We start from the raw sequence: 26,435 nt of genomic DNA on the forward strand, positions 1-26,435 counted from the left end.
TTTAAGACAGCCAAAGACATTTGATAAATAATAAGGGAATTGTTCCAATCGACCCATTACACAAAAAAGCACAAGATCATCCAAAAAAATAAATTTAGTTTAACGTCACCTGAATTATTTACTTTACTGCCATCAATTAGGTACGCAAAACTTAAGAGGTGAAAGGAGTTTTCTCCATATGTAGTTTAACCACCAGTAGTGAAGCTCAAAATCTGGGGGTCTCTTCTCTAACTTGAAGTGCGGTAGCTTTCATGTGGAGAGATGTTTAACCCTAATACAGGCAAGGTGAGTCTCATGGACTCATCGCATCACATTTTTGAGAATTTTATTTTGTTATTGAAATGTCAGCATGTAAATTTTTTACTTCTTCTAATTGTGTATTTCCTATAAATAAGAGTAATTCAAACTTTTTTCGGAATTAAAGTTAATTAAAAAAAAATTTTTCCCCAGAATTCCCACTAATCCGGGCAATGTGAGTCTGCTTGCACGAAATGTAAAAAATTATGTACATTTTACAAATATTTGGCTTGAATTGTCAAAATAATGTAAAATTATCACTATGTACATGTCACGATAAATGTTTGGTGTTTTATGTAGTGAAAACAGAAAGAATTAGTCATTAGAGTCCACTGCACTCGCTATCTGACTATGTATGAAATTAATAAGTAATGCAAAACTTTTGTTAAACAAAAAATAATCAATTTTATGTTTAAATGATTCTATAGCGCACAATATGTACAAATTGATGTGAAAATTAATATTTTTCACTGTTTGATAGTTTAAATTAAAAGCGTAAGTTGAAAGAGCCCATTGGACTCACCTTGCCGGATTACGTCAGAAAAATGTTTCCCCGTATTAGGGTTAATTAACCTACTAGCTCCCACTTGTATTCTCTAATGCTGAAGCTCCGGCAAAGGAGCTAGCAGAAGCTACCGGTAGCTTATTAGGCTCCAACCCTTATCTACTATGGGCTTCGATGCTACTTCCGTAGCTTCAAACTAGCTACCACGGTAGCTTCGCGAAGTGCGCCCCTCGGGACCCCGCGCTTCAGCTAGCTACCATCAAAATACACAGGGAATTCATATGAATCGCCGTAAACCAAGCGGCGCATGTTGCTAACCTTTTGTTTTATCCCATCAGAATTTTTCTTGGCCCGGCTGGCGATGGAGTGGTAAATAAGAAAAGTGTTGACTGTTTTTGTTGTCTTCCATAATTATTTTCTTTAATGAGGTCGGGAATGCTGGGTAAATTATTTGAAGCCTTCAATTATTATATTCTTAACAAAGTAGTTGGAATGAGTGATAAATTTCGTGACTAAATATGTATGTTTTGGAGTAAACTATTGATTGCATTTACTAGCTGATTTCATTATTTGGAGAAGAAGAATGTTGCTTTTAATCATTTTAGTTCACTGAAATCTTATTTTGCATGAAGTCATTACTAGGGAGAAGACAAAACTTGGATACAGTAGTGATTATTATTGATGCTGCGAGAGATAGTGTGTTGTAGTGCTGGTACAAAGTGATGCGTTGAAATCATTACCAATGCTAATGTATCCACTGCACAGAGATGGATCTCTTCTTTTTGCAAGTGTCTATACATTTATAATTAACTTTCCCGTGCATTTTCTGCTACGATCTTTGTTGTTAAGTGATTGTGTGAAGAGAGTTAAGTGTTACATAGATGCAGACCATGTAGAGATGGATATTATTGTGTTATAATTCAATGTAACGTGTTTCATAATAGTTATTAATTAATTTCTTGCTCCTCCAATGAATGAATGTGTTCATGATTTCTTTCTGCTTTCATTTGTGTGTCTTTGGCATTATATATGCATTTAATTTCAGTGCCGGTAGTTAGGGCTGTGTATTTGTTTTGAAATTTGAAAAAGTGTAGCCATGGATATTCCCGGAGTCCACGGAGGAAGTCATCACAGAAACAATAATATAATATGACTTTAATATTGAGAAAAGGAACTACGTAGGTTGGTTTATCATAATGATGGTCAAGTTACAATGAATCGCCCTCGCTTGCAATACTGCAAGGTTGGTGGTGGGATGTAATACTGATTCATAAAACCATTAAAATATTAATTTAGCCGTCGTGAGAACGGAACGACAGTAGAGTTTTGTGTAAATATCGCTTGAAGCTTATTGTGAAAAATGATTGCATAGGCCAATCTGAGCGAAATGACGTAACTTTCAAACATAATTATCTCCACCTTCCCATAAACTTTGTTGAAGATATTCCCGAAATAATATATACTTATCGTATACACATGTAATTGCAATATTCTTTCGCAGTGCAAGAAGGAACAATCTCTCCACAGGAACAGTTGGTCATCAAAATTTTTGTATCAAACGAGTAGAAGCATAAGGAGCAATGAGTGAAAAGTTCTCGGGAATAAGAACGACAATGTCATTGCATTGGTTTTATGTGTTTGATGTTCACTAACATTTTCTCTTCACTATATTTACATGACCTACTGGTTATGATTATCATTCGTGGCATAAACTGCTACATCAATCGAAACTATTGCATCAATGTAAATGCCGCATAGCCTTATATAATTATTTATACGTATTTCTATAATAATGAAAGCTAAAGGCACTCAGCATTCCGTCATTTACAAAGCACATTAATTTCCACTAGAAGAAAAGGTCAGCCGAGAACGACTACATTATGATTTTCCCGCAGGCAACAAAATGAAACGAGCAATTTCATTGGTCCTAAAAGTAAAAATGAGTTCGCACGAAATGTTTCTCATACCCCATATCCGTCTGAGAAAGCTCCCAGAAATTCTTGGTCTGAGTTAGCTACTTCCATTTACGGAATACGTTTGGTAGCTAATTCTGTTAGCTAGTTCGAAGCTACCAGATCGGGAGCTTCGAGTTAGAGAATAGACCCCCTGAGCTCAGTACAAAAAATAGTACGATATCATTGTTCAATACAATCAAGCTCAGTACAATATCATTGTTATTCGGAACAATAATAGCAAACTGCTGCACATGTGGTATTGAATTTGAGTTGTTACGTTTCTCGGTCACCTTGATTTATTTTCCCAAGATTATTTCTCAATTCCATATTATATGCCCATTATTTTCCATTCCTAGGAGTCTCCATCCACAATTTACAGTTGGGACTATCAAAGCACAGTTGCCAAGCTCATGAAAAAAAATAAATAAGAAAGTGCACGTTACAAAGTTTCATTCTAATTTTCCAATTAATTAAAAATGAACCAAATCCAAGCTTAAATTTTCTAAGAATGCTGCCATCAGCATGAGGGCGTACCCAGCGAGGGGCAGGTGGGGGGGGCGGGAAGCAGCCCCCACCCTAGAAGCAAAAATTGCATAAGTCTTTAAGAAAAATTACTACTGAATTGAAAAGAAAGTATTCAAAAAGTTTCATTGAACCCATGAAAATGATATGTAACTAAAATTAAACTTTTTAAAGGTAATAATCTCATAAACTAATATCACAACTATACTTGCCCCCCTAGTTATAATCCTGGGTACGCCCTTGCATGAGCAGGTGCTTCATCCTACACAATCAGTTGCAACTAGCCCACTATGTATGGTTATTCAATGGACCTTGAGCGCACTCACCTGATGCCGCCATTGTAGACACTGGGGTCATTGCAAAATTCTCAATTGATTCCCCATTCTCACCACAAGCTTGCTGAAAGTAAGTAACATTGAAGGAATCATACACGGACCCGGACATTTGCACTATTTTTGAGGATAATTAACTCTCACTGATTCCACAAACCATATTTCATCAAAATTTGAAAACATATTTCATCAAAGTTTGAAACCATATTTCATCAAAATTTGAAGTTTCCTTGTATCTACTTTTTTACAAAAAAAGTGAGTCCTCGTTCTACGTCACCCCGTTTAACGTGATTTCACGATAACGTCACGAAAATTTTAAGACCGTCATTCGTTTATCGCACCTTCGCTTCGCGATAACGTCAGGGCTTTTAAATTTCGCGCGAGAAAAAAATGCGAAGCGGCGGGCGTTGCAGGTTGTTCGTTTTGTTGGCGGTAATACAGTCAGTCTAAACGAAGTGTAAAACGGTGTGTTTAATGTTAATTTCAATTACGGTTTTAGCAAAATTTCTGAAAAATAAATTCTTAGGTAGGTGCGCAAGGTTTTACTTGACATAATGGTTTTCAGGAACCTAAAAAGTGATTTCAAGGAATTTTTCCGTGTAGAACTCGGAGTTTTTGTCGTCACTTTTTTGCCATGTTCACAATAATTTTGGTTCCTGTAGCTGAGACGATGTTTCAGCGATGATGATGCCCAGGCGACGCTCGCCCGGGCGACCACAATAGCGAAACCAAAAAGCAAATCGGGAATTTACAAAAATGGAGAAGGATTTACGTCACTGCTGCTATTGTCGTCGATGAAGACAGGAACTCGTATTTATGCCATAGCTTGTCATTCCCATTGTAAAAAATGCCCCAGATATCATATGCTAACATTTTTTTCGCGTAGGAATTGTGAGGTATAGGAGCCGATATTCACTTTTTACGTTGTTTCTTATGGGATATTATGTTTCAATTAACGTCATTTTGTTTATCGTCACATTTTTTAGGAACGGTAAGTGACGTTAAACGAGGACTCACTGTACAACTTTCTTTAACACACAGAGAGTACTCAAAATTTTCTCATTTCTTCCGAAAGAGCAGCAGCCTCAGAAATATTTGACGTCTGCATTGAAGCAATATTTGGAATAACAACAATACCTGTGATTACTCAGCCCTTGATATAATCATTTTACAATTTATTTCATGATACCAAATGATATCATTAACAAAATATTCCAACCATTGATTAAAAATTAATACCAGTAGGAATATTACAGTTAGTATTTTCATTTCTCCGCAGAGGATTCAGCACTATGCACAGAAGCAATATGAACCTAAAATCTTGAAAACCTATCAAAGGACAGAATTACCTAGCCAGAAAAAGTGATGGCAAAATATTGGAAAAAGGCAATGTTTTGAAAAGTAACACATAACAGTCAACGAAGTAAAGAGCGAGTAAAAGTTAAGACAAAACTATAATCATCTTTTTTGACTCAAGGAAAAAGGAGAAGAAACCATACTTATTTGAAATAAAATATAAACTATGGATCAATTGTTAACACAACCTAAGTTTTAACAAGGTCTGAACTCAAGTGGTCTTCAACCATCACCTGCACATACGTTGGTTACGGTTACGGATGTAACAGTAGTTCATAGTGATACAATCTGACTGCACGGTTATCCCATTTCTTCCCAACGTTGCGTGAACGCAACGCAAACTTTGCGTTTTTTTTCTCCATATTTGTTATTGATTAGTAGTTAATATTTTTAACTTAGGTAGTTCAATGCTTTCTAAAATGTTTTGAAATTTTTCACGGAATAAATTTAATAACTTTTGTTTTTACAATGGCCTTTTCATTCATATGTAAGTCGTTATTTTAGGTTATCTTCTAAGTTTACATATTATGTTAAATCTGAGGCACTCCATGATTATATCTCTCTGCAAATACAATGATGCATTTGTATTCTAGGCCATTGCAACAGATTGGGTGAATTTGACTAAGTGGTTTTCAAATTATTTAACGATAAAGCAAGTGTTGCGTTCACGCAACGTTGGGAGGACCCCGGTAATCTAGGGAAACGGCGCGCCGCAGCGGTAGTCGTATAGAGCGTTTCTTTTTGGACTGAAAAATGAAAGGCTTATCAAGAATATGTTACCTTTTTATGGTGAAACTTTAGTTTAAGACAATTGTACAGTATTTTATTCCTAAATATACATCTATATAAGTTTTGAAGGGTATTTACTAGGATGTTTGGCAGGTGGTGAGTTTTCACAGAGTTGTGACTGTTTGATATTTTTAACTTCACTTATCGAGCAAGATTAAATCAGCGTTCACTTGTGCTATTGTGGAAATTTAGTGTGACCTAAGCAAAGGATGCATAAAAACTTTGCTATAGAGTTGTCCAGAAAATATAATGATTTCTGTAGGCGTGTGCAATTTCAAGGTATACTGGCATCCTAAGGTAAGAATGATCTGCTTACCACAGTTGACAAGTATGCAAAAAGCAAGTGAGTATGTGGGGGTTAGCAAATTCGTAAATTCGTATTTACGTGGTGTTGTTGACTAGGATCCAAAGGGAAGGTAGTGGGAGGGTAAAAAGCATAGGTAGGCTGGGCGGGGATATCCCGGCACCAATGGGTCTCCGTGCACAGCGGGGGCTGGCGAGTGAGCAAAATGAATGGAGAGATAAGAGGGATCACATTATCGCAGTATTTTCTGAGAAATCCATGCCCACTGGCCGCTGACGATAATGAGCTGGTAAGGCTCCAAATGAGGGTGCAGGTCATTTCGAAAGAAATTTTTTGAGAACTATGAGTGACTATGAATGCACAGGGATTCCAAGAAAAATATTTCTTGGTATATTTACTTAGGTAAAGGGCCTTCTGGGTATTACGGTATATAGAAGGGGAGATGTTCCTTTCCATCTGCTTTTACTAAATCTGTGGTTGTCTGTTGAACAATCGTTCCCTCCAAATAACCTGAACTCACATTTGCAGCCTAAGTTGTTCACTATTGCCAGTGATCATAGTGCGTGAAATTCTCAGAAAATATTCCAATAGCGTGGTATTTCTTCCGTTCTGATGTTTATTGGTTATTACACCTTAGCAAAAAATATTACTGGAGTAAGGACGCGTTCCCAATGAGCGTCAAACGATGTCTCAGAAGCGTTTTGTTGAACCTAAAATGTCCTTGCGCCTGACTGGTAACAGAAGTTTGGACCAGGGGGATAAGTTTTCTAAGATACGTCCATACTTTGCTAGCTCAACCAAATATTTCTACGGTTTGACGCAATTTCTCATAAATTATCTTTTGACGAGAGGATGATGCCATATTTTGGCGAAAGTGAAGGAGCAATTACTCATTATCAATAGCAGACACTTTATTTCCGCGATATAAAAATTCCTATTACTTGACCGGCTTCTTTATATTTTCTGTACTTACAATGGTGTAATAGCTGAAACCGGTCAAATAGCATAAATTTTTATAAATACTTTGTGGAAGTCACAAAGTGTCTGTTATTGATAATATGGACCTTCTACCACGTACAAGCTTCAAGTTTCGATTTGAGCAACTACACTTTTAGTCACTAAACTTACCGTAATATAGTACATAACGGAATAAATAGTTTGCGAAATACAGTAAGGAAAGACAAAGTTGGCCACAATATTGTTCGTGACGGAAAAATTCACGACGAAGATGCCGAGTTAGCAGCCAGATATTTAGTGATTACCAAATGTGCAATATTCATTCACATACTGATTGGTCCTCTTAATTTCATGAACAATGCCAAGTTTAATCAATATTTTGGGTTAACTATATATTTGGGTTACAATAAAAGCGAATTATTTGCAAAAATAAAAGAGTTCCAAAAAAAGCAAAACGGCTCATTTGACCCGGGGAACTCCCAACGTTGCGTATACGCAACGTTTCACCAACCGCAAACTAAAAACAATAAAAATATAAAAATCGATAATTTGCCTTATTTGAGTCTGTTTTATTGCTATTTCATCAAAATATTTGGAAATTTTAAGTTATTAACATGCTTGGGATTTAATGGGTTAATGCCGCTGGTGCGACAGAGAAAGAAAAAGCCCTATTAAAAATATTCAATTGAATCGTTCAATAGAAAAATTTTCAATTATACAAATTCATCCAAAATGGTAATTTTATGAGGTAGGATGTTCTTAAATCTAAATTTCAATGAATTCTATATCAATAAAATATGTAGACAGAATCAAGTCTCTTGATTCTCTCTACATATTTTAGATTATTATGACATATATTAGATTATTATTACATATATTAGATTAGATTATTAAGACTTGATAATGACCTCTATGGTTCAAAACATGTCTTACAGACAAAATATATTAGCCGAAATCAACAAAGTCTCCTTTTCATTTCGTATTAGAATTTACATTCAAGCAACAATTATCCATAGAGCTAATACATATAAACAAAGCATGATTGACCACAAGCCAAACCTGCTTGTAGGATTATAAACCACAAAAGGAGGGAGCCCAACTGCCCTCGGAGTCTGAGATAATGCAGAGTCCCCACTAGGAAGGGTCAAAAAAGGTTAGAGCTGAAAGTGTGTGATTATCCGCGAGACCCTTCTTAACGAATTTCCTGCAAAAATGCTCCATACGGAGGGGACGGAAGAATCCCTCGGGGCTCAAAACAGCCGTCATGCTAAGGCAAGAACTCCGCTGTCTTGAAAGTGTTAAATAATATTAAATCTTTTTATTTACATAGACAAGGAATAGAATGGTGTATATTGTATTTAAAATTTCAATTTCTTCAATGCAAGCAAAGACACTGCTTCGGCCTGATAAGTTGATGTTGACATTACCTGGCATTCAATTCTTTGTGTTTTTGAATCTTGCTCAAGTCAAGTGCTAGATATTTTGATTCTGTTGTCTTCTCTGACATTCCACATTTCGTTGTGGCAGTAAAAATTCTCCTAAGACACTTAAAATTACCACAAACACATTTTAGGCAAATATAATAGGCGCTGAACTGACAAAAATTTCATGTGAAATGAATTTGAAATAGAAGTTTTTGAAATTCCTGGTCAAAAATTCATGAATAATTCATGCATAATTCCAGGACTACGAATTCACACACAATTCCCCATTTTCCTGGTCGCTGAATGCCCTGCATTCCTTATTGAAAGTGGACCCATACATGACACTAATGCCTCAAAAAATATTTCAGCAACACTGTCCATATGCACGCAAATTTTTATCTAACATGATACATTAACGCTGTCCGATTTTTTTTAAAGGGTCAAAATAGAACACTTTCAACAAAATTAGGTTAAGAATATCTGATCTCCTAATTTTAGGACACAATGAAAGATACAAACTAAAACTGGAAAGTAATAACCTTGAATCTATACCTGTATCTTTCACACTGAAGTAATTAAAAATTTGGAGGCTACCTTATTGTCTCTTAAATCCATGAAACAATCAAAAATATTAACTGGAATTATCAACTGGAAAATAGATCAGGAAGCAGAGGAGTTCCTGAATGAAGACCAATTCAGATTCTGAAAGAAACAAAGGTACAACGGAAACCATTTTGATCACCAGTGATCACACAGCCACGAAAGTGTGGTTAATGAAACCAGGCCTTACATGGATCCTTCATAATACAAGAACAACCATATTATCGCCGCTAAAAAGATCGCGAACTGGCAAAGAAAGCTCTCAATCAGTCCAGGAAGCACTCTTAAATTACAGAATAACTGCATAAATAATAATAAATTGTTTGTTTTACGTAAATTATGACCATCACAAAACAATTAAATGGAAGTTTGGATTGTCCGTGTTTTCCGACTATTCCTGCTGTATCTCCCCGTCATCTGCCCTGATAATCGGGAGTGTACTGTATTTCAATGTAAAATATTCGATAAAATTGGATTGCATTGCACTCCTCACCGTGCCGCGGACAATAGGGTGGTTTCCTATAATGCCCATGCCTCGTTTGACGCAATTTCGATTAGCACAATTTGGATAAAGCGCAAATTTGTGCCTCGGGAAAATATTCCTATGCTGCTTCGACTAATCAAATAACCTTTAATCATCTCTAGACAAAATGTGAACTTGCACGAAGAACTCATGTAATTATACTCATTTAGAGCATATCAATAGTTTTACTAGCCTCATATTTTATTCTTTGTTTATATATTCGTCGAAATCCATTGGGCAAAGACATTACTTGTCATGTGTCCAGACAGCTAACATACCAAAGTTATTTATTCTCATCCCCTTTACTGAATAACATCAGTTAATTTAGATCATTAATTAAGTTTGGAGCTAGTGAAATTGAGTTTTTTTAAGCAATATGGTTTGAGATGTCATTTTTGCTGTCATAGGTTGTAAGGCGAATTGACTACCGCATAAAGGGTCCAACCATCCAGCATTCAAGGTCATCAGGGAGCCGAGACCCAGTTGCATATGGATAGCACCAATGCCTAAAAGGGTCTGAGAGACAGTCAAAACACAATGGGACAATGGCTTCATTCCTACCGAGCAGCAGTAGGCCCTCTTCATCTCAGGAATACAGGGCGGCAGTTGTTCAGCAGTAGAAGGTGATTTTGATAGAGCCATACGGAGTAAAAATCAAGTGAACAATGGCAAAAAATATAGGAATGGGATACAAAAGTAAAGAAGAAATCAAGAAAGCCATTAACCAAAAAGAGATATTGAAAGTGATCACTTGCTTTGAAAATAAAGACTGTCAAGCAATAATGCACGTAAGTTTAAGCTCACAACGCCAACATTCCACGCTATTATTCTGAATTAAGACGAGGTTAAAACGTCAACAGGGTTCCCACTCCAACTATATTATAAAATTCATGGTTTTTTCCAGGTTTTCATGGTCTTAATGTCGTCAAATTCACGGTCTGTTGATAAGCCATTTTAGGCAAAAATATTGATGACGTAACAATCACCGGCCGCGAGTTAACTAAAGATTTATCAAACACGACAGACGTCGAGAATGCAAACGCAGCAATGAAAGTACTCTCTCTCATGACATCACCTATTGATATCAAAATTCAGGGCCGACTAGAGGTTGCGAGTGGGAAAATGGAAGGAGCAGGGTGGTACGGAAGAGAAGATTTGATTTTTCGCCAGAGTAAATGAACATTTAGTTTACCGGTCTTCCACTCACAGGCTCAATATTAACCCTGGAACCGTACACCGGGGCACTCAGTGCCCCTTGGAATTTTAACTTTGCCATAAATTTTATTTGGCAACACTGGCTGCAGCCGGCTTCCGTGATTTTTACTTGACCATTACGACCTGTCAGTTACTTTGCTTGCTGTGACCATGGCACATCGCATTTTTTTGTGGAACGTTTTTGGGGCACTGAGTACCCCAGTGTACGGTTACTGTGAGTTTTCATTCAAGTGTGTATATTTTGTTTTCATAGATTTTTTGGAATTTTACCAGAGTATTTTTACACTGTATTAGTCATGGATAGACTACGAACTGAGGAGGACATTTTAAGTTAGTTAGCTCGTTCCTCTGAGCCTGAGAATTTTGAAGATAAGTCAGAAAGTGAAAATGAACAAGACATTTTGGAAGATGATGTTATGTCAGACTTTTATTCACCCGACGCATCTGAAAATGAGTTTGTTCTTGGTGGAAGTGATTTTGAAGGGGAAGAAGGACAAACAACACACGCAAGAAAATGACTTAGACGAAATGAAAACGCACAAGACTTGCAAGGTGAACCAAAACACCTGGAAGATGCATATGAAGAATCAGAAACAAAATGCAGTTGAAAAAACAGTCCCCGAAAATGTTATTCAGCTAAAAAAGTGTCCTCAGGGGTAAAAATAAGTACCGTTGGGCAACAAAGCCTGCTGAAAGAGTTGAACGAACTAAAAAAACTGCACCTTTAAAAGACTTTGATAGAAAATGTAAGGTTTCTTAATTCTACAATTATATTTAATAAAATATTAAAACAAGTAATTAAATTTATGTTTTTGCAATAATTTAAGGCCAAAATAACGCGTTTTCAATGTTTTTTAGAATAAAAATAAGTTTTTGTATTTTATACGTTTTTTAACTTTTAGGGGCACTCAGTACCCCAGTGTACGGTTAGTGTAACAGAAATGGAGGTGTACGGTTGCAGGGTTAATGTGTCGTCATGGTACACGGACCAATAATTTTGCTTCGAATATACGTGTGGAGTTAAATGCGTGGACAGTCTTGGTCTGTCAATTATAGTTATACAATCGAGTTTGAGAGATTTTTAAGGTTTTCTCCAGGTTTTTTCACGGTAGACGTAATTCACGGCTTATTAACGGTTTTAAGGTTTTCACGGTTGAGTGGGAACCCTGGCCAGTTACATCAGCCGCACCAACTTCAGCCCGGCGGTCAACACATACGCAAAATTCATTGCTGAAATAAACAGAAAGACTTCTAATTACCTGGATTTATAATAAACGGTTGAATGATGTTCCTCTATCACAGGCAGTTATTCATGCAAAAGCTGTGTTAGTGGAAGTTCTGGTAGGTTCCAGAATTTTAAACTTCGAGCTGCTGTTTTAGTGCTACGATATCAGGTGAATCTGCAAGCGCTGATAGCATATGTGATGCAACATTTTCTGATGAACTCCAATCAGTGATTGAGACTGGCTCCTTTCCCCTTCAACTACTGTTTAACGTTGACAACATGGAATTGTTTTGGAAGAGAATGCAACCTCGTTTATTCATTTTCTGGTAAGAAAACCTGAGTTAGGTTTCACGGCATTTAAAGACCATTTCAATTTGCTTCTTATGGTACTAATGCCCCGGGGGACTTCAAATTAAAGCCAGTTATGATTATTCATTCATAAGCATGCATTCCTTGAGCAATGAATTGCTATTCTAAGTAGCATTTGTCTGTAATTTGGATGAGCAACAAAAGGGTCTGGGTGACACAAGAATTGTTTTTATACTGGTTTGAAAATTTGTCTACTGCCGGCAATACATTACAAAACCCTGATATAGCATGCATTTTTCCTGGATGTTAGGCTACCTGCCTGAGAGGTTGGAATTTCTAAAGCACGTACAAATTTATTTTAGTGAGAAAAAAGTCTTTCCATGCGTACATACTCTCTTTAACAATATTTTTAAGTCTAAACCATTATTTAAATACAGGAGACTCTCGTTATTAGTTCGTGGGACCGAAAAACCGAAAGTTCATAATAACGAAGTTCGTATCAACGTTTCTTTTAGGTATCATCAGAAAAAAACAGTTTTGATAAATAATATTAAATTACGCAGAAATATGTTTAAACAGGAAAATTCGTTCCAGTTTCTCCACAGAAGAATGCAGCATGACACAATCGAGGGTTGATAAAGTAAGTCCGATATACGAACTGGATGCGTTCCTAAGTTGATAAACCTACAGTACGGCCGCCGAGAGTTGTCCTATGACACACAGAATTGTCTAGGTTGGGGTAGGATGCAAGGTTGCCAGCTAAGAAAGGGAAACGCCTACAAAGGGTTCAGCGAAGAAAGGATGCGGAAGGGCCGCCGCGTGAAGGATCCAGAGGAAGACTCACTTGTTTTGGTGATTCAAAGAAAGGATTTTTTGTGGATCAGCCTTATTTTGTTGGCCTTATGCAGTTGACAACCTTGAGAGACAAGGCGAGGGTGTGTTTTGAGGACAGCGATTGGCTGTAAACCATGCTGGCGTAGGGTTGTCCGCCCCTCCTGTTGTGCCGTCATCGGGTGACTCTCGCCGGCCGGACTGTATGAAATCGCACTGAGAGGTACAGTTTTCCTACAAAATGCAACACTGCACCACAATGTGCTCCACCTCACGATATTACGAACAGATCTAGCTGGGCGTACGATGCAGCCGGAGCTGAGAAAAATCACTCCTCTCAGTAAGGAAGAACGGGCAAAACGCTTAACAGTTCCCAAATTCACGCCGGATACTTTGTTCAGATTGTGCCCAAATTGAGAGTTCCACAACGCCATGCCAAACCGCAGAGCATCGGCCAAATCGAAAGGCGCCAAATTCGAAAATTGAAAAATTTTGAACGCTCATATCTCTGAAAATTTGTAAATCGAATGTGCGTAGGCAGAGGACTAACAGTTCGTCCAATTTACGAGTGGTTACGAGTGGGTCACCATGGCTCAGCAGGAATGAAACTTATTATGATGTTGGGTGTACACTGAAGAAAGAACCATAATTGACGCTCTTGGGCACAGTAAACGAGAACTTAAACGCGGCGCGATTATTATAACTTAGCGTAGTGAATATCCAAATTAAATTCTGTTGCTTATGCGTGGAACTTCGTAATAAAGTTCATTTTATAGCCGCCGGGACTGAGGTCTGTAATTTCATAAAAACGAAAATTTCGCATTAACGTTTCTTTTACTATAGTTTGGATATGGCTTTTCATCGGGACCCACGACTTGCTTCGTAATAACGAGAACTTCGTAATAACGGTGTTCGTATTAACGAGAGTCTACTGTAATGTCTTCTAAGGCTATAAATAGGAATATATATGGATAATAGGAAGTTCAGTATCCAAAACCTATGCTATTGGGAGCACACCCCTATCTTCCCCATGCTAAAACGCAATCACGAAACGCAAATTGGTATAGTGTAAAGACCCCAAGGAACGCATCCCTTGTGCAAAGCGAGGCATGGGTTTATTTTTTTGTTGCCTAAATCACAAGATTGTTACTCCTGAAGAACGTATTTCTCGCTCTTAGATTTTTGAATGAAGATATCTATTTTTCGCGATCAAATGAAAAGTGAAAATTTTCAAGCAAGAGAAAATATGACGGCAAAGTATGAATGCTGGGAAAAGCCCTTGTGACATCATTCTGGTTCCGGCTGCTGCCGTGTGAGGCCACCTTGGTGCGAGGCTATGAGCGCTGCTATGTCAGCTGCTAGCAGGTAGCGCTTGGCTTAAATATGGATTATTAATACCATATCAAACGAAGGAAACTTTCTGACCTTAGGCAATTTTAATGGGTGATTATTAAGATGTTTCACTGAGCTCTGTGCCTCGTGCATGCATTGGGAATCTCAGACGATGTAAAACTGCTATCTACTCGTATAGAAACTAGGTCCCTGTGAAGTCACGTAGAGTGGCATCGCATGTGCACCAATCTGGCCTTGTTCAAATGAGGTTAAAAATTGACCATTCACATTCGCCTAAACTGGGATTTCTAAAACCCAATAATTTGTTGATTTCGAATGCACTAATGGTGGGTAACGAATCGCAATCAATGCCTTTCTTTTTCTTTGACGAAGGAAACTACCCTATTGGGTGACTTGAGAACCCTAGTAAAAGGTACAAAGTCTACCATTAATGAAACTTGAATGTCAAAATTTTCACTAGGTGTTATATCACCTACATTCAATAATATAATCAGAGAACAAGAATTTCAGGCAAACCTCAGCATCATCTTTCTCCTCAGGAGATGGTTCCTTTTTGGGCACCACCAGCATGCAGTTGTGGTCTGATATGATGGATCCTGTGCCATCAGCACCCACTTCTTCATCTTGGGAAGCAGTGGAGGCCTGAGTCTGTAAAGGAACCCACAATCAGTATTATTAATGAAAGGGTAAAAAAACATGGAGATCTGTCATTGAATTTGCCACAGAAAAAAAAGTTTGTTTTTTCCCTACATCCTTCATCTAAATCTACATCCTATACCAGGGATTCCGACTTATGAAAAATGTTGGGTGGGCCTAAATTGGGGATCTGGCCCCGCAAAATTTTATAAGTAGTGAATTTTAAGTTTTTGGAGCATTTTAGAAGAGTCGTATTGTCAACATTAGATCCCTGATCACTCGAATCTCGATATCTGAACACTGGGGAAAATTGACAAGCCTGACACATTTTTCCCTCACGCCCATAGCGAAATTTTGAGGGGGCTTGGGCCCCCTAGGGTTCCATGCAGTCGGCGCCACTGTACTATACCCAAGCTGCCTCAAGTAAGATGTTGCAAAATTTTGTTTGTTTAAAATTTGGGTTTGTTTGTTGTTTAAATTTTTAAATGTTTAAAATTTGGGTTTCAAGCCTACCACTGGGCTATCATGGCAACATTCCTAAAGCATCTTGCACCAGCCCATGACAAAATCAGTCCAAATGGAGGCAGTGATCCTCGGAGCATTAGTTTCTGGAGATGTCAACCTCAAGATACCATCTTATTTGTTGAAAGAGTATGAGTGGAGAGCACTAAGCATAAGATTTCAGTGCCCATGAGCAGATTTACAGAAAATAAATATGTTAAATGCTGGGGATAAATTTTGTGTATTTCGGATTACACTTAAGTTAATTAACATCGATTTTGGCAATTAAAAATAACCACCAGAGGCAAATTGTAATGGAAGGACATCCTGAGTAAATAATGAAGAGGTGGTACTCTTCCATAAGTTCATTGTGCCCTGGGCACCATACATAAGAATAGCCTAGCAATTGAAACACATTGATTGATATCAAATTAAAAGAAAAAAATGCCATAATTTATTATATTCACATTGTAGCAGAACTACATAGTGCTCCATCAATTAACCCTTTTGTGCCAGACATAAGGTGGAGCCAACGGGAATTTTCAAACCCATAACACCCGATGTTGGGTATAGCTAGAGCGGATTTTTCAATGCAAATGAGCGGACTTCGGCTCTGGCCGACACGAGGGAAGTGACCGCTGAGGTAGCAATTGTTGGATGCATTCCAGCCCGGCCTTAAGACCGTATCACACTAGCGACTGCGACCGCCGCTGCGACCGCGATTTCGGCTGCGGCTGCGACTGCACCCCATCACACATTGCGGCCGACGCCACGATCGCGCATGCGCACGTATGAACGTTTCTGCTTGTGGCATGTTTGTTTACGAATGCCCAAAGAATAGATAGAGAGCAGCAATTGTTGAAAATGTTCCTAATATATGTTAAAACGTACTTCATTTTCATTCACCTATGTACTCGGGTGCAATATCCAATATACTGGGCTTCCATCTTCACTTTAAAAATCCGAAATTATCTCAGCGTTATCTTATAACCTTCTTGAACTTCCCTCGCTACGGTAACCAAAACAAACAAACACGTCTGCCGCAAGCGCGCGAGATTGAAATGGAGCTCTCTGATTGGCTGCGACTGCCTCGCTCTGATTGGTCGACGGGCCAGTCGCAGTTGCGGTCGCAGCCGCAGCGCCGGCCGCAGTCGCTAGTGTGATACGGCCTTTAGAACCAGCTTAGCCACTCCCCGGGCAATAAACCCCGACCCTCCCACTCATTTATGATCATCCTGACCACAGAAATCCGTAATGCATTGGTTACATTATCAATATTTTTTGCAATGATTTATTTTGTCAGACACTATTATTTTTTTGGAACTTAGAAATAAATTCTTTGTTTTGTTCCGCATGTCAGCAATTTAAAATGAAATTTTAGTGTTAAAAATAGTGGACTCATGGACTAATAGCCTTATGACTTTTTAATTACTAAATTTGTTTTATTAACACTACAAATCCATTCAAAATTTCACAATGCTTAAAAAAAAGGTTAGTAATTCTTTTAGAAGAGTCAATTACTAAAAATCAATTACAGCCGACTCGCCATTATCCAGCCGCGTGTTGCAAATTATCGGTGCATGATTATCACTCTCACTCAATTTTTTCTGCCATCTTTATAAAAATAATAAAATCAGACACAAAATCATCGGAATTACTGCATTATTGCTAGGATACACGGGGCTTATTATTTCCATAAGAATACCCTATGTAAAATGGAAGCGATCACTTGCTAGCTGCATTCACTCCGTGCTCCTGTTTTCCATGCCTCGCAGTACGCAATTGCGCTCCATGATCACAGATACACGTCCTGCAGAAGTTGCAAGCCAGGCAACTTGTGCTAGATGCGACAACATGGCGTGGTGCCAGATTGTGTATTTTCCGACGTTGATAATTGGTTTTGAAGCATTCATGCAAACCACTTTTCTGTATCCGTGATCACACAGCCGCCTATGGGTGGTTTTCGTAACCAGTTCTTATATGGAGCCATAATAATACAACTAAAACTTTGTTATCGCCATTAAAAAGATTCCGGACTGGCGAAGAAAAACTCTCAACTCCGGGACTCAATGAGTCTGGGAAGCACTCTAAATTAACAGAATAACTGCATTAATAATAATATAGTTTGTTTGACGTAAATTAAGAACATTACAAGACATTTAAGATAAAGTCTGGGTTTTCTGTGTTTTCTGATTATTCGTGCTGCCTTTCCCCATCGATAACCCCGATAATCGGGAGTGTACTGTACAATGTTTCTTTGAAAAAGAAAACACTGGTGAGGCAATAAGTTGACAGTGGATTCGTGCCATGATAAGGTTAGAGTTTGTAGTTCAGTGGCTGGGGTGAGGGAAGTACGCCCCATTGAACTGTGTCTCAAATCTGGAGGACGAAAATACCAGGGTAACTCCAACCCAAAAAAGAACTCCGTACAGAGAGGTTTAAAATATTCTCATGCTACTCATAGCATGGAAAATGTTTTCCAACTGTAGGCACCGGCAGGAAAGGGTTGAGAAAAAGATAGTTATTTGATTTTTGTTTGGCACATGTCAAAATAGGACATTTTTCAACTAAATCTGCAGATGAACTCTTCACACACAGAAGTAGTACAAGTTCAACGGGAAAATTGAAGGTTCATTTTACTACGTATGCACTGAAGGGCGTACCCAGGATCATAATTAGGGGAGAGCAAGCCATGGTCTAGGGGGGCAAACCAAGTTGTGACATAGTTTGAGCTTATTTCCTTGAAAAAGTAGTTATATTTTAGTTAAATATCTTACACTAATACATATCTTTCGTGAGCTTAAAGAAAATTTTTTGAATGCTTTCGTTTCAATCCAGTACTGATTTTGCTTTAAAGACTTTTGTGATTTTGCTTCTAGGGGGGCAGCTGACCCCCCCTCTCCTGTCCCTCGCTGGGTACGCCCTTGTCTGCACTAAGAATAAGTAATCTTAGGAGGTACAGTTAGTCTATGGAGGTACAGTTACATTCAGGAACTACACACAAGTTAAATGACCCATATTTCTCTAGAGCCTCATTAGTTTGCCTAAAAAACTGAATCTTATACAACTAATTACCTCATAAGGTACATAGGAGAATTTCCGTACATCATAACTTATAAGTCAGACTAATTAGCTAAGTAACGGGAAGCCAAGTTACCACAGATGAATGAAACAAGAAATAACTGCTGAAGAGAAGTCAAGAGTGAAAGCATTGAAAATAAGTGCTACTAAAGAATGTTGAAATTCAATTCGATCGAATGAGTAAGTAATGAGGACATGATAGGAAGAGTCGGAGAAAAGAGAGGTCTTCAAAGTTTGGGACATAGCTCCAATAGTCTTCAAAATTCTTAAGGAGAAGATGACTCAATCAGTGACTTAATGAGATAAGAGAGCATGATAAAAAGTATCCCCGAAGTACAGGTAGAGTGAAAGAAGGGCTAAGAATGGTCCTGAGGTTGTTTCATAGACCATGTTATTACAGTGCAACCTTGATATAACGACACCCCACGGTGCACTAATAAACACTCGCTATAGCGAATTGTTGCTTTACCGGGGGTGGAGCAAATAATAGCCAATATACCTCTTGCAAACAGATATACAGGAACAGGAGTGGTGCGGCGACAGATAAACATCTATCCGATAAACGTAAGCATAAATCCAGGCGAAAGGCGATGTTTTTTTGCATCACTAAATTTCCTTACTCAAATAACAACTAACTATTCAAACAATTTATAAGCGCCGCACTGAATAAAAATCATGCAAAGCATTGTTTCGTCAATCATTATATTTATCGAACGACAGTTTACCACATAAATTTGAGACTGAGCACTCCATTAACTTCATTTCTAACAGATCGCTAGCAATTACAGAGGTTAAGAAGTCTTGATGAAAGTCTTCCGGCGGTGAAACCCTCGCTATGGCGAGAGCCAACACCGAAATGGTCTCGTAAAAACGAATTTTTTAACACTCTTATTATAGGGTCAATTGACGGTGCATCGGCTATCTCTCATAATAGCGGGGGTGTTGCTATAGCCCGTACTTGCTTTAACGAGGTTCCACTGTAATTATTTAAAAGAGAAGAAGATTGTAAATATGAATAGATTTGCATGCAGTAGAGAGCGATGGAGAGCTCTGGGAATTCAGTTAGCAATCTTGATTGCTAACTGAATACGGTGACAAAGTTCACATGCCATTAAAGTTCAGTTTACAATAAATAATTCATATGGTACACTACCTGATTAGCAGAGGTTTGAGACATGAGTTCACTTGTGGCGCCATCAGTGCAATCAATGTGATCATATCCTTCTTCATCATTGCTGATCCGTTCTTCTTTAATTGAAGAGGACTGGCATGTTCCTGAGTCCCTCTAAAGGAAAGACAAACACTAAATTAAACAGATTTTCATTGATTGGAGCAAGAAGAAAAAGTAATCATGACCAAAACATGAATTGCAGAGCATCTGTAGAAAATAAATAATCCCTGATGAACGATTCTGGCCTGTTTGTAGATAGTAGAATAACTTAATCAACAAACAAGATTAATCCACTAAAGTAATTCTTGCTTCTCATTTAATCTAATGAAAGCCTTACTAAGTAGGAGGAATAACCTTAATGGGCAAACCTTGTGACTTTATGGGTCATAAAGTTGTGGACTCAACCCTACCACTAAAATTAATCAACAAATAATTTGACATAAAAGTCTACAAGATCATTGAATTACATAAAAACTTGTTATTTTCCAATAAAAATCTTACTATACTAAATCTAAATTAAAAATCATAATTTCTAGTGATTCACACATTCAATGCAGGCCTGACTTTCATTAAAGTCGTCAAAATGGGCCGTTAGAAAAATAAGAAAGAAAAATAGAGGGAGGTTTCCCTCAACGCTTCATAACTTAACGCTCCAGTTCCGTGAAAAGTTAAAAAAAATGCGTTTGAATTTAGTCCCCCCCCTTTACTTTTACCACTGGCATTTTTGGAAAAAAAAGGGGGGACTATATTCAGACATATACGGTAAATGCTATTCATCTCATTCATAAAGAAGAGAATGGTCCATTTTTATTGAAATACACATCAATTTAAATTTATTTATGATGCTTATGTTTAAAAAAAAAATGCGAATTTAGTAAAAATGACTGGATTTTTCAGTAGGGCTTTAAAATAACCTGCCGGCACTCAAAGTGTTAAACAGTAGTAGTATAGTAGTATTATAGTATATTTTATTATCCGAAGACAAGATTACACTGATATAGGAGTCGTCAGGTACATAAAAAATATAAACAGGTACATAAAAAATATAACACAGGTACATAAAAAAACAATAGACAAATAATTATACACTATTACCCTGAAGAAATTCATCTACGGAATAATATAATTTTTCTAGTAAAAAGCGTTTAGCTTGTATTTTAAATGAACCAGAATTTTTACAATTTTTTAAACTGGATGGTAATTTATTGTACAGGCGTAACCCTACAGTTTTTGGGCCTAGAAAGGCTGATTTAGTCCTGACATAATTATAATGAATGGTATCATGACCTCTTGTGTAATAATCATGGACATCACAGTTTTTAGGGAACTCATAGAAATTAGTTTTGATAAACATGAGGACAGAAAGAATATACACACATGGGAGTGGGAGAATATTGAGTCTTTTAAAAATAGGTCGGCATGGGGCATTATAAGGAGCAAAGACCATAAGTCGTGCAATTTTCTTTTGCAGCCTAAAAAGCTTAACTGAAGCATGTGATGATCCCCAGTAAATAATGCTAGTAATGATGCGGGAGTAAAATTGGCCATAATAAAGTGTTAACAGAGCACGTCAGAACTAACAGAAAATCTAATGAAACGTATAAAAATACAAGTGGAGCATAGAATTTTAAGTAGATAACAGATATGTTCTTCCCAAGATAGATTTGACGAGATTGTAAGTCCTAGGAATTTAACATCTTGAGCTTGGCGCATGAATTGACCATCATGGGCAAGATTAAGGTCAACACCATGTTTTCTCCTGAGATTAAAGTGCATGGCTAGGGATTTATCAACATTTATATCTAAGCAATTTAAAGAACACCAGTCGCTCAACTGCTGAAGAAGTATTTCACTTTTCTCAATTGTGCACTGTAGTGATGTGGATGAAACTAGAATGTTAGTATCATCAGCATAAAGGACAATTTTTGAACAGTCTGTTTGTAGATTATGAGGGAGATCATTAATATGTATCAGGAATAAATAATATATCAGTACTCAGTATCAAGGTTCTTAGACTGTAAGGTTGCCTCATTCGTAACTGCGCATGCGCCAGCAGAAGTCCCGTTACGTCACTGTAGACCCTGTATCCCAGCTGATCCTAGCCATTACATTTTTTGCACGCAAGAAATTGAGAGAGAATAAGTTCCTGAGACCTTGCCCCGCCTTGTGTTTAACGCGAATCTGAACACATTTCATGCAATTTCACTGGAAATCGTCTTTGTAATCCACTACTCACAAGACGAATTTTTTGTGGGTGAAGAGCACCTTTAATCGTTGGATATGCCAGGCTCCCGTTGTACTGTGGCAACGTCCTCCAACAGCTTGACGAAAACGAAGAAAGCTGGACGGAATGTCTCATATCACAGGTGGATGCTTAAATTGAAAAATCTTTTTATTGTGTATATTAACTAATTGAATCATTGACCGTGTCTCGCCCCCCACACATGTGAAAAAAGTGTTGAAAGTGAATCAGTCAGAAAAACTAAGTGGATATGCTAAAGATTTCGTAATCAAGAACTTAGATGCCCCTATTGCATTGGAAAATCAGGAATTCTTCCCTTTTAAGGCCAATTGAACTGAATATTTTGCGCACTCATTCATGCAGGGACTATTTTGCAAATTCTTCATTTACCTCGTATGCTATGAGTAACATCGTGTGCCAATGGTAAGATATCAGGTAAAGAAATTTCTAGTACTTAGTCTGTAAATTTGAGTCCTTTAATATGCCTTTGAGAGCTATTGAGAAATTTTCGAGGTCACGGTTGAGCAAAATTGTTTATTAGTTTAGGGACAGAAAATTTTTAGCGTGTATAAAAATATTTATCAGGAATCAAGTATTAAATCGTAGTTCACATAAAAGAAACTTATGTTAATTTTAATCATAATATTTTCTCTCGAACTAGTAAAGTGGTTAAGAATAGCCTTTATAAACTTATAAATGTTGACTTAAGTCAAACCAAATAATATTTTTATGTACTCTTTCGCATTTATATTTATCTGCAAACTGTAATGAAGTAGACTCAACCCTCTAATTAGGACTAATTCGACAAATTACCAATGTTCTCTGATGTGTCTCCAACTTGGACAAAGCAATTATTAAATGTTACGCCAAGCAGAGGGTCTTTACAAGAATAAAATGTTTGAACAAAAAAAGCAACAAGGAAGAGCAACTTTGGTAGTGCCACTAAAAAGATTTAAAAAATTGTTCAGTAAATCCTTTTACATAAATTCTTATTATTTACACCCTCTTCAAATGAACCTTGACGGTGGAGCTAAATTTCTACAACAGACTTATGATCGACCAAATAGCTGATATGCATTAGTCTAATTTTTGTTCCAGCAATAGTCACTGAAAATTATCGAATTTGTTTCCTGCAGTGCTTTTTGGTGCCATGAAGCATTTTTCTTTTAGGTTTTTTGACCAAAGGCTACAGTGGAAACTTTCTGTGGGATTTAAGATAGAGAAGAGTCCTCTGATTGGAAGGCTGTTCTCCACTCAAGCGGGCAACTATGGTGCTGTTTTGATAACGGCAATTGTTGGTGGTTCATTTTCCATTTCTAGAAATTAGTTTACCGGGGAATTCTCATTTCTCTCAGCATTATATTGACGTTAGTTCCGTTTCATCTGTATGATTTTTTGCTTAACGCATGATCACTTTGAATTGCTATTACGAATGATTTGAACATGGTAATAACGCTAAACTCTTTTCACTCTATATGCTTATTTTTTTCTTCCCATTGAAGTAAAGGATTTCAATGTGCATAATTTTCTTTATCTTATATATTTTCAAAGCCCGGCGAGGAATGAAAACGAGCATAATTTCTATTTAAAAAGTGGCGGAACTGTAATTTTTTGAAGCAACTTATTCGTTTTTTGCGTATTTTCCTCCCAGCTATATTAATCTAAGTTTAAATTATATTGCGGAAGTAGCAAGGAAAACAGTGTTTTTGAGAGTTACAGGAAGGAAGTGTGGACACGGAATTAAGTCGCACACCTTCCCATTTCATCACTTCATCAGGAAATTATAGCGTCTGAATACACGAATTTATCTTTTTTTAAATCTTAACATCATTATTTTCATAAATCGGCATTCAATTTAAAATTCCGCTTATAGTGTTCGATCAGGGGTACCGACTTACAAAAAATATTGGGGGGCCCAAACCGGGGACCTTGCCCCGGTAAATTTTATGAGTAGTGAATTTTAAGTCTTTTTTAAAGTATTTTAGAAGAGTCATATGATCAACATTAGAACCCTGATCACTAGAATCTCGATACCTGGACACTCCGGGGAAAATCGACAAGCCTGACACATTTTTCCTCACATCTGTAACAAATTTTTGGGGGGGCTCGGGCCCCCTCAGGCCCCATGGAGTCGGTGCCACTGTGTTCGATAGAGGGTAACTTCAAGAACTCGCTCCGGTAAGCAGTTACGCCCATGGAAAGGCTAGAATTTGAAATGGCGCTGGAAGTTGGGTCTACAGTGAAGTCAAGCCAATGGGAGCCCGAGTCGCGAATGAGGCAACCTTTACTCTAAGAACCTTGACTCAGTATAACTCTCAATTCCTTACCCCCCTTCTGCTCCGTACTGAACGTAAGTGAAAACTGTTTGTATGGGCACAAAATTTATGACTGCTTAGTGCCGTGATGTCAGAGCTCACTTGATCACTGAGCGAAGTTGAGCTGCCAGGCCTGACTTTCATTAAAGACGTCAAAATTGGCCGTTAAAATAACAAAGAAAAATAGAGGGAGGTTTCCACGCCATAACTTAGATTCAAACACTGCTTTTACCAAATGGTGCATACGGTTCGAAAGAGGGGTCCTTGCTGAAGGTCATACACACGATTGAAGAACTCGGGAGTGGATATTAATTACGTACGGAGGCGGAGAAAGAACTCCTGGCCTGACTGGTAGAGCCTGTCAATTAACATGCTCCAAACTGAATGTATAAAGAAATAAAGTATTTCTCAATAAACTATTATGTCCTCTCTGCCTTCCACAGAGAGGACATAATAGTTATAGTAGACATAATCTTAATCGACCAACAGCAAATGGCAATTGAAGTTAATATGCCATCTCATTTACACTTATTCAAGCTTTGAGTAGGAGGAACAACATTTCCAGGCATTTCTTGATACATAATGGCTGATAAAATGGTGGAAAAAACCCTATCATTTTAATAAATTACCACATAATTTGACATTTCACCCCATAAGTGCATTGTTTCCTAAACACCTTGCGATTTCCTATTAAAAAATGGATTCAAAAGTATGAATGGCATCAGCAGAGAAATTGAGCATAACAAAGTCAAAATCAATTGACAATAACCGACGGTTTTATGTCTATACATAAATGGCTATTTTGTAACTGACACCTGGTAAACAGACGGTTTGTAAACACGACATCTCGTAACTGTGACAATCACTAACCAGAAAATTTGCAGCTGACTATTCAAACTACTTGGTATAAAGACGTACTGTAACCAGAAGTGATGAAATGAACTCATGGATAACATGAAAAATATTAATACTCAAAGTACCCAGAGTGTTTGCCATCCTCCTTGCACATTTTTGATAGTGTTTTAAGCTTATTCTAGTCTGAAATGTTTGCTTACGATGCCTTTGATCCACTGATGCCTAAGGAGCAATTAATTTTGCTTGATATTTGGACAATACTAATTTACTATCAAAATATTTTAACAAGTTAATATTTTAAAAATAAAAATTTAAACAGCTCTTTCTGAAGGGCTTTGAGTCCCTAGAGCCGAATTTGATATTATTCTGTTTGATTGTTAGTTTATGATCCACTGAACCCCAATTTGCGTTCACTTTTACTTAATCCTTGACATTTGCAGGTACACAAATAAATTATTTAATCAATTAAATGTTAAAAATTAAAATGTACAATAACAGCCTTCCTGAATGGCTTCAAGACACTTGAGTCAAGTTCCATGTTATAATAGATACAGTAAAACCCCTATGTACAGAACCTCTTTACATCATAAACCTCCATACTTCGTACCATCCCAATGGTCCTGTCAGATTTACATGTAAATTTATAGGCAAACCTCTCATTGCACGTACCTCTTTATCTTGTAAAACCTCCATATATCCTAGCAAGGAGACACCCCCAAGACAGCCTAACTACCTCCGCAAATCGTACCAAGAGAATAAATAGAAACCATTTATGTGGCCGGCTGCAATTACGTACATGGAATAACATTTTCAGCTATAAACGTTTCATGCCTATTTATTGGTTATACCTTTAATATGCTGTACTTTTCATGTTAGCCATTAGTTGTGGCAATTTTGCTATTTCTATGCTATCAGCTATGAAAATATTTCCACTAACTTAGCTCCCATCAATGAAGACAGAAATACTCAACCGCATTGCTACTTCCGCATCTAAAATGAAATATATTTCACGAATTTACCATGACTCAAATAGGGTGGTTTCCTATTATTTTTTTATTGCCTAAATCGAAAGATTATTACTCCGGGGTACGTATTTCGCGCTTTTAGATTTTTAAATGACAACATCTATTTTTCGCG

At 37.4% G+C, this 26,435-nt stretch overlaps 1 protein-coding gene across 5 annotated transcripts in view; it reads right to left on the minus strand.

The window, feature by feature from the left end:
• The window catches only part of LOC124172022 (zinc finger protein 112-like), a 63,604-nt gene that overhangs the window by 1,924 nt on the left and 35,245 nt on the right, over positions 1-26,435 (minus strand). For 3 of the 5 annotated variants that reach the window (XM_046551421.1, XM_046551420.1, XM_046551419.1), the window contains 3 exons: positions 19,869-20,000; positions 15,014-15,145; positions 3,606-3,678 (listed from right to left, as the gene is read on the minus strand). In XM_046551421.1, coding sequence (XP_046407377.1) covers positions 3,606-3,678; positions 15,014-15,145; positions 19,869-20,000 — 337 coding nt within the window. Of the gene's footprint in view, positions 1-3,047; positions 3,165-3,605; positions 3,679-15,013; positions 15,146-19,868; positions 20,001-26,435 lie in introns of all 5 variants that reach the window. The other 2 variants (XM_046551422.1, XM_046551423.1) reach the window with 2 other exon arrangements.

This window comes from Ischnura elegans, assembly GCF_921293095.1.
Source record: "Ischnura elegans chromosome 13 unlocalized genomic scaffold, ioIscEleg1.1 SUPER_13_unloc_1, whole genome shotgun sequence".
NCBI lineage: Eukaryota > Metazoa > Arthropoda > Insecta > Odonata > Coenagrionidae > Ischnura > Ischnura elegans.